Below are 13,262 nucleotides of genomic sequence, written 5' to 3' on the forward strand. Positions count from 1 at the left end.
TTTGGAAGGATGTTGGGGGAGAGGATGGGTAAGGTGTAGGGGAAGAGATGAGGGTGACAGGGGCGGGGGACCATATGGAGAAGGGGGAGAGCAGATCAGAGGTTGGGGCTGGAGTGGGAGAGAGGGGTGGGAATGGCGAGGGGAATAGAACAGGCTTGAGGAAGGAGCAGGAAAAAAGAGGGTTGGTTGGAAAAGAGAGCATGAAACAATCATTTTGCTGAAAATATAACTGACCCCTTTCTCGCAACCCCAAGAATTACATTTCTGCCGAAAATCAATAAAATAGCCCTTGTGTGTAATGTTGACTAATTCAGCATCAGTTCTGTTTAATTCCAGTGGAATGTTATGGAGAGGGAAACGTACATAAAGATCTTCTGATGGGTGGACATTCCAGAAATCCATGTGTTCTCATTGTTTATAAAGTTTCCCATGAAACTGAGGATCTTCGCAATGCTCTGAAATGGGTTCAAAGTAATACTTTTATTATTCCAAAACAATTCACTTCAAATTGACCAGCGATTAAGAAAACATGCAGGGTACTTGGTAATCAGTGGTGTATAGATTTAATTTAATTAGTAACAAACTGAAGCGGAAATGAGGATAGCTTTTCTTCACATTGGGATGTGTCATGACCTGGTATGCAGTGTCGCAGAAGTGGTGGAAGCAGATTCAATAGGAATTTCCAAGGGGGTATTTAAAAAAATTGCAGGGCTGTGGGCGAAAAAGCAAGAGTGATAATGGAACTAATGGGATAGACCTTTCACAGGGCCATAATGAGCCAAATGGCCTCCTCCTGTGCTTATTATTCCAAATTTTTAATATGCATCCATTTTTGTGATTAAGACACACAAAGGGAAAAGCTACTGAAGTGAATGTTAATTCCACAACAGCAAATCGGGGAGTACAAAGAGAAGACATTTGCACCGTGATTCTGCTGGAAAAGATTTCAAATACACAAGCGAGGTCCGTAGAAGTGGATCACCAAGGTGTGTTTGATGACAGAACCATGGTGGTGCGAATTCTCTGGCAAAATTATCCGCTTTATCTCAGGTGCCGTGACAGAGTTCAAAAAGAGCCCAGTTAAAAGAAAGCCATGGAAAAAAGTCATTCAAAGCATCAATGCTAGGCAATGCAATTAAAGGTAACTATCATGAAATGCAGGGCGTGCAGCATTGGAATTGGTGATCCAGTGTTCTTATACATAACTTCTAACATTTCTGCTGACGCTGAAAGTCATAAGTGTGTACAGAACTGTAAAACAGGACTGCTAAGTCAGTCAGATGCCACAAGAGTTTTCTCCTGAATTCCCTTTTGGAATGATTTGGCCATGAATGTAAGATAATTACTTAGTTCTAGTCTTGGCCTGGACTCCAAAGGTAAAGCTACCAGGACAGGTTACATCGACTGGGAGTGAATTCCTTGGAATTTAAAAGTCAAAGGAGTAAATTGCTTATAAATTTCAAAATATTAAGAGAAATGTTGGCTCATACAGCCTATTTCCAATGATTGGGAAGTCAAGGTCTAGGGGACCTTTCAGGAGGTAAAGTTTGGAGGTCTTCTGGAAAAGACAATCGATGCAACGTTAGTTAATTTTAAATCCGCGATTAGATTTTTGAAATCAAACAATACTAAGATGTAGGGACAAAGACAAGGTAGAGTTAGATTACAGATTGGCCATGATCTCATTGAATAATGGAACAGGCTCAAAGGGCAAATATCATTGGAAACAGCAAGCTCAATTTTCTGATCTTGATGCCAAATTTTTTGGTGCTTCAGGATGGGACAATCGCATGTCAGCCATTTTGCAGGATTCCGCATGTGTCTCCCACAGCTGGAGAACAGGCACAGTCAGAACCATGCTGAAACTGGCAGAAAGAGAGGTAAGTAATTTAAATCTGTTTTTAATGTATTTTAAATGTCATTATTAGGCCGAGAATGAATTCTCCAGACCCGATTGTATCTCCCAGCCCGCCAGGAGTACTTCACTCCAGTGATGTTTAGAGGAGACCGTGCTGGAGCGAAAGGAGGGAGGGTGAAGCCCTCTGGGCGTGGGCACCCTGGCAGTGCCAGCCTGTACCCCCAGCACTGTCCAAGGGGCAAAGTGCCCATGCTCAGTGGGCATCTTGGCACTGCCCACAAGGCATCGAGCAGGGCCTATGGGACAATGGGTGGGGCCTATCATGGGCAGAGCTAATTGGGTGGGGCCTATTGTGGACACGGTCTAAGTGGCGATTGGTAGGGGTCTGGGTTTCTGCTGGCACTCTGCATTGGGATCCAGTCGGGGCTGGAGGGAGGCCAATGATTGGGGCACGCTGGGGTGGGGGGGTAGTCTGTCAGGGGCGGGATCTGCTGGGGGCGCTGGGAAGATTGGGATGCTTTGAGATGGGAGATCGGGAGTGTTTGTGTGGGCCACGATAGGACTGTGGGGGGTGGGGCAGCACTGTGGGCGTCCAGGACTGACCAGCAATCGAGCTGTGATTTGACAGATCGGAGCCACTGCGCATGCACAGATTTCCGGAACTCTCAGACTCTGGCGCAAATAGGCCCTGTCCCCCGCCAAGCTTTTAATGATATTCATGACTGTGACCTCTGCATTGCACAGAGTGCAGAGATTTGAGTTTGAAGTTGAACTGAAAAAACAGTCATGATCTAGAACAGTTTTCTTGCCAATTCAGCACTTTTGGAAGAATCGCCCTCATCAACTCTCGCTCTCCTGTCAATTCCTTTCACATTCTTAAATATACCTTTAAAGGTACACCTCAGTCTTTCCTCTAGAAAAATAATCCCAAATGGTTCCATCTTGCCGAAGGTATAACCTCTGTGCTATTGTTATCCTTGTAACTCTTTATTGGATTCTCATTAAGGCCTCTGTCATTTTTTTAATAACGTGTGGATCAGATAGTTGACAGCATACATGTCAGGTAAACAAGATTCTGTACACGGTTAAAATGATTTCTCAGCTTTGTCTGTTGTTTTGTCCACAGTAAGGGGTTGAAATGTAAAGAGTGCTACCATTTTAATCTTCATTTATTAGAATCTTGCTATTCATTGGGGGGGAAGGCCTTTGAATACTCCTTAAACTTGTTCTCCCTCTCTCTCTTCCTCCTCCAAGACAAGCTGTTCGATGACCAGTGCCATAAAACTACAATCGAGAGTGGCGGTGCCGGGGATCCTGTGCACATGCAGAGAAGAGGCAGAGCAAATTGTGAGCTGGCAACAAGCTGCAATTCTAGACATCTTTTAAAGTGGTGGAACATTCCAAGGCACTTTGCAGATGGTCAGTGGGACGCAAAATGACTCAAGTCCAACAATGTTCTTGCATTTGAATCTCTCTCCACCAATTCTGTTGTAACATGCACTGCACAATTATTAATTATGACAATTGCTCCAATCCTAGGAGAGGCTTGGACTTTGAACAAGAGATATATTTTCAAAATAGAATTTGTGTATATGTGATTGCAAGCAAATAAATGTTCTCGCTTACAAGTAGGACATTGAACATCTGGAGCATTCCTGATCCAAACTGTGCCTGATCAGAAATATTGCACTGAAAATACCTTGCATTTTACTTTATAACGGGTTGATTTTGATCATTAAATATGATGCAACTTTTTCAGTGTTTGCTATTCCATCGCCTACAGACTGATGACAGCCAATATTGTCTCGTTCTATAGCATAGCCATTAGGTCTTTACTCTTATAAGTGCTTTAGCATCAGAATTTCAAATGAGACAGCATTTATTGCCCATCCTAATTACCCCTTGAGAAGCTGGTGGTGAGCTACCTTCTTGAACCCGCTGCAGTCCATGAAGTGTAGGTACACCCACAGTGCTGTTAGGGAGGGAGTTCCAAGACTTTGATCCCAGCAACAGTGAAAGAACAGCCAATATACTTCCAGGTCAGGATGGTGAGTGGCTTGAAGGGAAACCTGCAGGTGGTGGTCCTCCCAGGTACCTGCTGCCCTTGTCCTTCTGGATGGTAGAGCTCATATGTATGAAAGGTGCAGCTGAAGGAATTTCAGTGAGTTGCTGTGGTGCATCTTGTGGATGGTACACACGGCTGCCACTGTGCTTTGGTGGTGGAGGGATTGAATGTTTGTAGATGTAGTGCCAATCAATCTGGGCTGTTTTGTCATGGATGATGTCGAGCTTCTTGAGTGTTGTTGGAGCTGCACCCATACAGGCATGGACAGCATCCATCACACTGCTGAGTTGTGCCTTGTAGATGATGGACAGACTTTGGGGGAGTCAGGAGGTGAGTTACTCGCCAAAAGATTCCCAGCCTCTGATCTGCTCTTGTAGCCACGGTATTTATATGGTTCAGGTCAGCTATCACCCCCAGGGTTGGTATTAGATGTAAAAGTTTTGATATCTACTCATTGTCCCTGGTGTCCTCACTTACACTTATTCTTCACCCAACATTATCAAAATGCAATCGTTATAATAGTGCCACTTAAGGACCTTTTATGTGAACAAATGGCTGCCTTGTTTCCTACATTTGGACAATGCCTACACTGCAAACATATTTCATTTCTGTGTACAGTGGTACATTGGTTACCACTGCTGTCTCTCAGTGCCACGGACCCGGGTTTGATTCCCGGCTTGGGTCACTGTCTGTGTGGAGTTTGTATGTTCTCCCTGTGTCTGTGTGGGTTTCCTCTGTATGCTCCGGTTTCCTCCCACACTCCAGACATGTGCAGGTTAGGTTGATTGGTCATGTTAAATTGCCCCTTGGGGGTTTAGTGAGGTAAATATGTGGATTATGGGATAGAGCTGGGTGGGATTGTTGTTGGGACAAGTTCAATGGCCTCCTCTTGCCATGTTGGGATTCTATGAAGTAATTTGGGTGTACTGTGGTCCTATATCAGACTAGATAAACACAAGTTTATCATTTCAGAGGCTTTCTATCCTTGATTTTAATAGATATCTATGCTACATAACATGATCTTACTCAGGCTCCTTACTCTGCATCAAGAGTGCTCTTATACTGAACTGCCACTTGCTGTTTGTTATCCTGTATCCTCTTGTTATTACTAAGTTAACTTTTTGTGTTGTCTATTTGATTTCCTGTCCACTGTCTTCCATGGCTACAATTCCACATACTCTCCATTCCACTGACCTAGTTTGTTTCTGTCGCTTTTATTCAATGGTGCAACAGCACCTTTTGATTCTGTCCTTTTTATCCTCAACTGAAGATTTCACACACACCCTCATCCAAACGAGGTTGACAGGATCATGAACTGTCTCTGATGCATTTCCTGCACATCTGCTCTCATGTCTTCCCATCTCTTTCCCTTGTCCTCACTTTTGACCTCACCAGTCTCCATATTCAATGGATCATTTTCAATATAATGCCACCGTCATACACATCTTCCCCATCTGCTTTCAGCATTCTGAAGGAACCATTCTCTTTCCGACACCATGTTCCATTCCTCAATCACACCCCCACCCAACAGCTCATCCCCTTCTCATGACATGTTTCCAGGTAAGCATGGGGAATACAACGTCCGTACTTTACCCTCTACCCTCTCTTCTCCTCATTGTGCAAAGCCCCAAGCACTCCTTCCAGGAGAAGCAGTGATGTTTCCAATTTTGTATATCATTTGCCACTCAAAATGCAGTCATAGAATCCCTACAGTACAGAAGGAGGCCATTCAGCCCAGCAAGTCTGTACCGACCACAATCCCATACAGGCCCTATTCCCATGACCCTCATTTACCCTGCTAATTCCCCTAGGGTCAATTTAGCATGGCCAATCGACCCGACACACACATCTTTGGACTGGGAGGAAACTGGAACACCCAGAGGAAGCTCACGCAGACACGGGGAGAACATGCAAACTCCACACAGACAGCGAGCCGAGGCCAGAATTAAACCCGGGTCCCTGGCGCTTTGAGTCACTAGTGCTAATCACTGTTCCACCGTGCTGCCCTATGTACAGTCTACTATACATGGAAGGCCAAACACAGATTGGATAGCTGCTTTGTGGAACACCTCATTCAGTCCACAAATGTGCTGGAGTTTTCAATGGCCTACCATTTTAATTCTCCGCCTTACTATCACACTGACATTTGTCCTCACTCTTCCAGTGAGGTTCTATACCAGCTGAGGAAACAGCCCTTCATCATTAAGTTAGGCACTTTATAACATTTTGTGCTCAACATTGAGCTCACCAATCTCAAACTGCAAACTTTGCTGCATTTTCTTTGCTTGTTTCAGCTTTTCTCTGCTTTTCGTTTTTTAACAGCAGCGCACCTGCTCCTGGTACATCTTTTGCTTCTTGGTTACTTGCCCTATCACTATTCTCTTGGAAGATTGACTCTTCTGTCTTTCAGTCTCTTGTATTCTCATCAAAGAGTTGCTCAGTGCTGACAATTCCATACAGAGGATGTAGGAGATGGACAGACACACTCAGGCCTGGAAAGAGTTTGATTTGACTGTCAGCAATATGAAGACAAATATCTTGGTCCAGAAAGTTGCCATACCTTCTTCTATCAGCATCGACAGTATGACGCTGAAGGTTATTGACGGCTTCATATATCTAGACTCCATCATCTTCAACAATCTGTCATTTAATGTTGAAATCAACAAATGCATCACAAAAGCTGCAGCTGTTATGACAAGCCTGACTGAGAACACCATCCTGTGAATGTGTCCTCAGTGCATAGTGATAGAACATAGAACATTACAACGCAGTACAAGCCCTTCAGCCCTCGATGTTGCGCCGAACAGTGGAACCAATCTAATGACCCTCTAACCTAAACTATTCCAATGTTATCCATATGCGTATCCACTGACCATTTGAACGCCCTTAAAGTTGGCGAGTCCACAACTGCTGCAGGCAGGGCATTCCACGACCTTACTACCCTCTGAGTAAAGAGCCTACCTCTGACATCCCTCCTATAATTACTACCCCTTAATTTAAAGCTATGTCCCCTTGTGTTAGCCATCACCATCCGAGGTAGAAGGCTCTCACTGTCCACCCTATCCAATCCTTTAATCATCTTGTATGCCTCAATTAGGTCACCTCATAACCTTCTTCTCTCTAATGAAAATAACCTCAAGTCTCTCAGCCTTTCCTCATAAGACTTTTCCACCATACCAGGCAACATCCTGGTAAACCTCCTCTGCACCCTTTCCAATGCCTCCACATCTTTCTTATAATGTGGCAGCCAGAACTGTACACAATACTCCAAGTGCGGCTGCACCAGAGTTTTGTACAGTTGTAACATGACCTCATGGCTCCGAAATACAATCCCTCTACCAATAAAAGCTAACACACCGTACACCTTCTTAACAACTTTATCAACCTGGGTGCCAACTTTCAGGGAGCTATGCACATGTACCCCGAGATCTCTCTGATGAGATTTGAACAAGGCTGATACCAGAGTTGAGGGGGTTGAACTATGAGGAGAGGCTGAATAAACTCGGCTTGTACTCGTTAGAGTTTAGAAGAATGAGGGGAGATCTCATTGAGACATATAAGATGATGAATGGGATGGATAGGATAGAGATGGAGAGGCTCTTCCCACTCAGAAAGGTCAGTAGGACTAGAGGGCACAGCCTCAAGATAAGGGGGGGCAGTTTAAAACGGAGTTGAGGAGGAAGTTCTTCACTCAAAGGGTGGTGAATCTCTGGAATTCTCTGCCCGTTGAAGTGGTGAAGGCTGCCTCGCTAAATATATTTAAGACGCGGGTAGATAGGTTTTTGATAGGCAAGGGGATTAAGGGTTATGGGGAGAGGGCGGGAAAGTAGAACTGAGCCACGACAGATCAGCCATGATCTTATTGAATGGCGGGGCAGGCTCGAAGGGCTAGATGGCCTACTCCTGCTCCTATTTCTTATGTTCTAACAAGAGGAAAGGCTACAGTTTCCAGCTTTGTTGTATTATATCCAGCATGTCCTTATTCTGAACTCCCAAAAGTATCTTAGATTTTAAAACTGGACATAAAAAAAGGCTGGAAAGGATTGCCATGTGTGGGTATTCTTCTGTGAATAGGAACCACTGCACGTCATGAGGGAACATAAGAAAATTCCAGACTTGTGTAAATCAATGCATCTCCCTGAAACCAATCAAAGGGTCTGATCAGATTGAATGGGTCATTCTTAAACAAAGTCACTATCCAAGCCTTCAGAGGTGTTAATCTACAATGCAGGGTATATAATCAACACACGAAAACCAACTCTTTATTTGGAAAAGAATTTGAACTTGTTTAAAGTCACATAGTGAGACAATCAAGTTTATTATCTGTTTTTAAAACTGCAGGCAGTTTCAGTAAGAGACAATGGACTGAACCATTGTCTGTGAACCAGAATTGGTAATAAATTGCAAAACACCCAGCAACCAACCTCCTCAAAATTCAACCACAAGAAACCTCGGAGCCTGCTTAGAATCCTTCACTTTACAAAACTGTCACTTTAACTTGAAAGCATCACAGCCATCTGAGGAACTATAGGTCTGCTGTGAGGGAGACCAGAGATATTAGCCAGAATTCTACCACCTTGCCCGGGACGTATTCGGAGCGGGTGAGGGATGAACAATAGAAATGTCTGTTGACCTTGGGTGGGAATTTCTGGTGTCGCTCGAGAAAGGCCATAAAATTCCACCCGTTAAATCAATGGCGGAGATAATTATAATCTGGAGAAGTACAGTGCCTTCACTTGTATCTAATCTTGGTGTGCTTGTGAGATGTTACATATTAATTCTGGATAAGCGTGTGAATAATCCAATTTATTTTTAATCTCTCAAAAGTATTGTTGCTGAAGCATTTGATTGGAATGCATACTTGAAGAGTAAGAAAGCCTCATACGGATCATACTGATCACAGGCAAAGGGAATACTCTTGGTCTGTGATGCCTGTCTCAGATGTGTAACTGATATTTCTAATATCTCAATACCATCTTTGTACCCTACCCCTGTATTCCTTTATTTCATTACTATCTAGAAATCTATTGACCTCTGCTTTGAACAAACCCGGGGGCGGCATAGAATTCCAAATATTCACCACCCTCTGGAGGAATTTCTCCTCATTTTGGTCTAAATACGGATCTCTTATTCTGAGACTTTGTCTTCTGGTTCGAGACACCCCTCTTCCTTTCTCCAATCAGGGGAGACATCCTTCCTTCCTGCATATTTCCTGTCGAGCCCTGTAAGAATTTTGAATATTCCATTGTGATCACCTCTCACTTTTTCAGTCTGTAGTGAATATGGGTTAAATCTCCTCAATGTCTCCTCCGAGGACAACCCTGCCAACCCAGGAATCAATCTGATGAACTTCTATTGCATCCCCTTTATTCTCAATATATCCTTCCTTGGTAAAGAGACCAAAACTGCCCACGATACTCGATAAGTATGGTCTTAATAAGGCTGTATACAGCTGCAGAAAGTTTTTCTTACTTTTAAGAAAAAGCCAAGATATTGTGGATGCTAGAATCTGCAACAAAAACAGAAAATGCTGGAAAATCCCAGCAGGTCTGACAACATCTGTGAAGAGAGAATAGAACCAACTTTTTGAGTTTGGATGACTCTTTGTCAGAGCTAAAGGAAGCTGGAACTGGGACAAGATTTATACTGTTGTGGGGGATGGATAGAACTGTGGAGGTGAGATAGATGGCCAGAGATAGGTGGAGGTTAGGAATGACAAACAGATCATGGTCAACAAGACAAAGGGAATGTAAATGATGACGATCATGGCTAAGAAGGATGCTGATAGTGGCACATTAAAAAATCTGAATGTGTTAATAGCAGAACAAAGATAAGCAGAGTGTCAAAGGACAACCTGAGACAGGTAATAAATGGCCCTGGTGGGTGGGGGAGGGGAGACGGTGGTAAGGGTAAAAAAGATGGGATAAAAAAATGGGATGGGAAAATGAATGGAAGAAATGCAAACAGGTAGAAATTAAAAATGGAGTGAAGGTGGAGGGGAGAATTCACAGTCTGAAGTTGTTGAACTCAATGTTCAGTCCCGAAGGCTGTAAAGTGCCCAATCGGAAGAAGAGGTGCTGATCCTTCTTTCTCAGAAGGCTATGAAAATACAACTATGGAAATACGACTCTCACCAACTTTTACAGATGCACCATAGAAAGCATTATTTCTGGTTGTATCACAGCTGGTTTTGGCTCCTGCTCTGCCCAAGACTGCAAGAAACTACAAAGGGTTGCATACAAAGCCCAGTCCATCACGCAAACAAGCTTCCCATCCATTGACTCTGTCTACACTTCCTGCTGCCTCAGAAAAGCAGCCAGCACAATTAAGGACCCCATGCACTCCGAACATTCTCTCTTCCACTTTCTTCAGTCGGCAAAAAGACACAAAAGTCCAAGGTCACATACCAACTGACTCAAGAACAGCTTCTTCCCCGCTGCCGTCAGACTTTTGAATGGATCTACCTCGCACTAAGTTGATCTTTCTCTACACCCTACACTGTAACACTACATTCTGCACTGTCTCCTTTCCTACTCTATGTACAGTATGCTTTGCCTGTATAGCATGCTTGAAACAATCCTTTTCACTGTTTACTAATGCATGTGACAACAATAAATTGAATCCAGTTAGCTTTGGGCTTCACTGGAATATTGCAGCAGGCCAAGGACAGACATGTGGACAGGAAAGCAGGATGGTATGTTAAAATAGCAAGTGACAGGAAGGTCTGGGTCCTGTTGTGGTCGGACGAAGGTATTTTGCAAAGCAATCACCTAGTCTGGGTTTGGTCTTTCCAATGTAGAGAAGACCACATTGGGAATAGTGAATGCAATAGACCAGATTGAAGGAGGTGCACGTGAAGTGCTACTTCACCTGAAACAAGTATTTAGGTCCTTGGATGGTGAGCAGGGAAGAGGTAAAGGGGCAGGTGTTGCACCTTCTTCAATTTCATGGGAAAGTGCCATGGGAAGAAGGTGATGTGTTGTAATCTTGTGTCTTTGTGGTTTTTTAACGTTTGAATTTAATTTTTAGATCTTCACAACTGGTTTAAAATTATCTCTCCGGTACCTTCTCATAAAATACAACTTGTAAATTGTTGTGATAGTTTATTCAAATTTCCCTTTGGGATTTGGACAGTCGGGCAATTACCTCTTGCCATATCATAACATCTTACAAACCTCTGAACCTCTTTGTGAGACCTATTGAACAAACCTTTACAACACAGGAAGTCATTCCAAATGAAGGGAGTTAATAGGGATGTAGCTGTAGGCGATAGTAAAGCCAGGGGGATTAACACTGTTCTCCGCAATTGAGAATGTTCATCTAGAAGACAGTGTTCCTGCCAGATACCAGGATCTGGGATACGTGTTCAGGACTGGAAGGGAACTTGCAGTGGGAGAAGAAGTTACTCTGGTCCACATATATACTAACAACATAGATAAGACTAGGGAATAGGTTCTGCTTAGAGATTATAAGCAACTAAAGGTGAGAGTATAAAGCAAAGCCACAATTTTTTAGATTACTGCCTGAGCCCTATAAAAATTGGCATGGGGTAAATACAATGAGTGTTAAATGTAAAGGTCAAAGATTGGTGTGAGAGAAATGGGTTCTGACTCAGTACTGGGGAAAGTGGAAATTGTGCATTGGGGTGGTCTTCAACTGAACTACGCTGGGACCAGGGTTCTGGTGAGTTGCATAACTAACTGGTAGGGCAGGCTTTAACCTAAATACTGGTGGCGAGGGATCACATAATGGGAGCTATGTAAATTAAAGAGAAAAGACAGGCATTAATTCAGGGCAACAACATTGGTAACGATTATCAGAGTGTGGCAGGGAGAAACAGAGCACATAAACTCAAAAGTGCACCAGCAGATAAGGCTAGAGTTTGCAAAAATGGTAAAAAAAAAAGTACTAAAGGTTCCAGATTTGTATGTGCACAGTATTCATAACAAAACAGACTAATTGACAGCATAAATAGAAATAAATACGTATGAATGAGGGACATTACAGAAACAGGTTGCAAGGTAACCAAAGCTGGGACCTAAGCATTCAAGGGTATTCCAGAGGGATAAGAAACAAGGTGTAGTAAAAAGGAGTGGTAGCAGCTGTTGATTAATAGACAGAGTATACAGGATGAGATAATGGGAGTTTATCGGAAAGATACTGAGATAACCATGGATGATTTTAATCTTCATATAGATTGGACAGATCAGACTGATATAAGCAGCCTGGAGAATGAGCCCAGAGTGCATTTGGGACAATTTCTTCGAGCAGTATATTTAACTGCCATCTAGGGAGTAGACTGTTTTATATCTGGTAGTGTGCATTGAATGGAATGAATTGATAACTTCATAGCAACAGAGCATTTGGGAAATATTGTTCATAACATGATAGAATTTCACATTCAGTTGGAGGGTGAGAAGTGTGCGTCTAAGCCTAGTATCTTAATTTTAATAAAGGGTATGAGAACAAAATCAGCTAAAATGAACTGGAAAAATAGATTAAAATATTGTACAGTAGAGGAATAGTAGTAGACATTTAAAGCAATATTTCATATGTTTCAGCAAATATATATGTTCTATTAATAAAGAAAAACTATTTCAGAAGGATAACTTTCTCATTTAGCCATGGAAAGTGTAAGGATAGTATCAAATTGAAAAGAAATTATATAAGCATTCAATAGATATTTTGTGACTGTCTTCATTACAGAAAACATCCCAAGAATACTTGAAGATCAAGAGTAATAGGGAGGGAGCAGCCTAAAACAATAAGAATCACTGGAGAAAAAATACTAGTAAAACTATTAGAACTAAAGGCTACAAGCCTATATCTTGCTGGTGAAGAGTACAGCACCTGGAGAGGTTTCTGTAGTTGAAACAGAGATTGTCTTTGTAGTTGGACTCACAATGTTAGAGCAGCTTGGATAGGAAATAAATGAAGATTCCTTTTCTTTACTGCTTCTGCTGGTATAACACTTGAGGATTGCCTGGGTTCCTTTTCAGCAGAATAGCGATGATTTCTGGACAACCATCTCTGTGAGTCTCGGTGGTAGAGAGAAACCAACTGTCACCATTTGTCCAGTGCTGTGCATTAGAATAATTTTCCAGCGATCTCCCTAGATTCTCTGCACAAAATGGCTTTTTGCCAGCCTATCCTATCACAACCAAAGCAAAATGGCTGCTATGTTAAATTCAAATCAGCCATTGTTCCAGCTGGCACAGATGGTAATCACGGTGGAGTCACTTGGAAGTATCTTTCTGTCTCTTGTTCCCTCAGAAGGCAAAGAATTTCATACCTTTTTGGAGAAGTTATTTGCATTTTAATGATACTTTGTAGCCAATT

At 42.7% G+C, this 13,262-nt stretch overlaps 1 protein-coding gene across 1 annotated transcript in view; it reads right to left on the minus strand.

Moving 5' to 3' along the window:
• Positions 1–326: 326 nt before the first annotated feature.
• The window catches only part of LOC145337590 (interferon-induced protein 44-like), a 51,946-nt gene continuing 39,010 nt past the window's right edge, over positions 327–13,262 (minus strand). Inside the window, exon 9 of the mRNA XM_080182382.1 lies at positions 327–455. Within this exon, the coding sequence (XP_080038508.1) occupies positions 327–455 (129 nt within the window). The remainder of the gene's footprint in view (positions 456–13,262) is intronic.

This window comes from Carcharhinus amblyrhynchos, unplaced genomic scaffold (assembly GCF_965287045.1).
Source record: "Carcharhinus amblyrhynchos unplaced genomic scaffold, sCarAmb.v2.hapA scaffold_53, whole genome shotgun sequence".
NCBI classification, from domain to species: domain Eukaryota; kingdom Metazoa; phylum Chordata; class Chondrichthyes; order Carcharhiniformes; family Carcharhinidae; genus Carcharhinus; species Carcharhinus amblyrhynchos.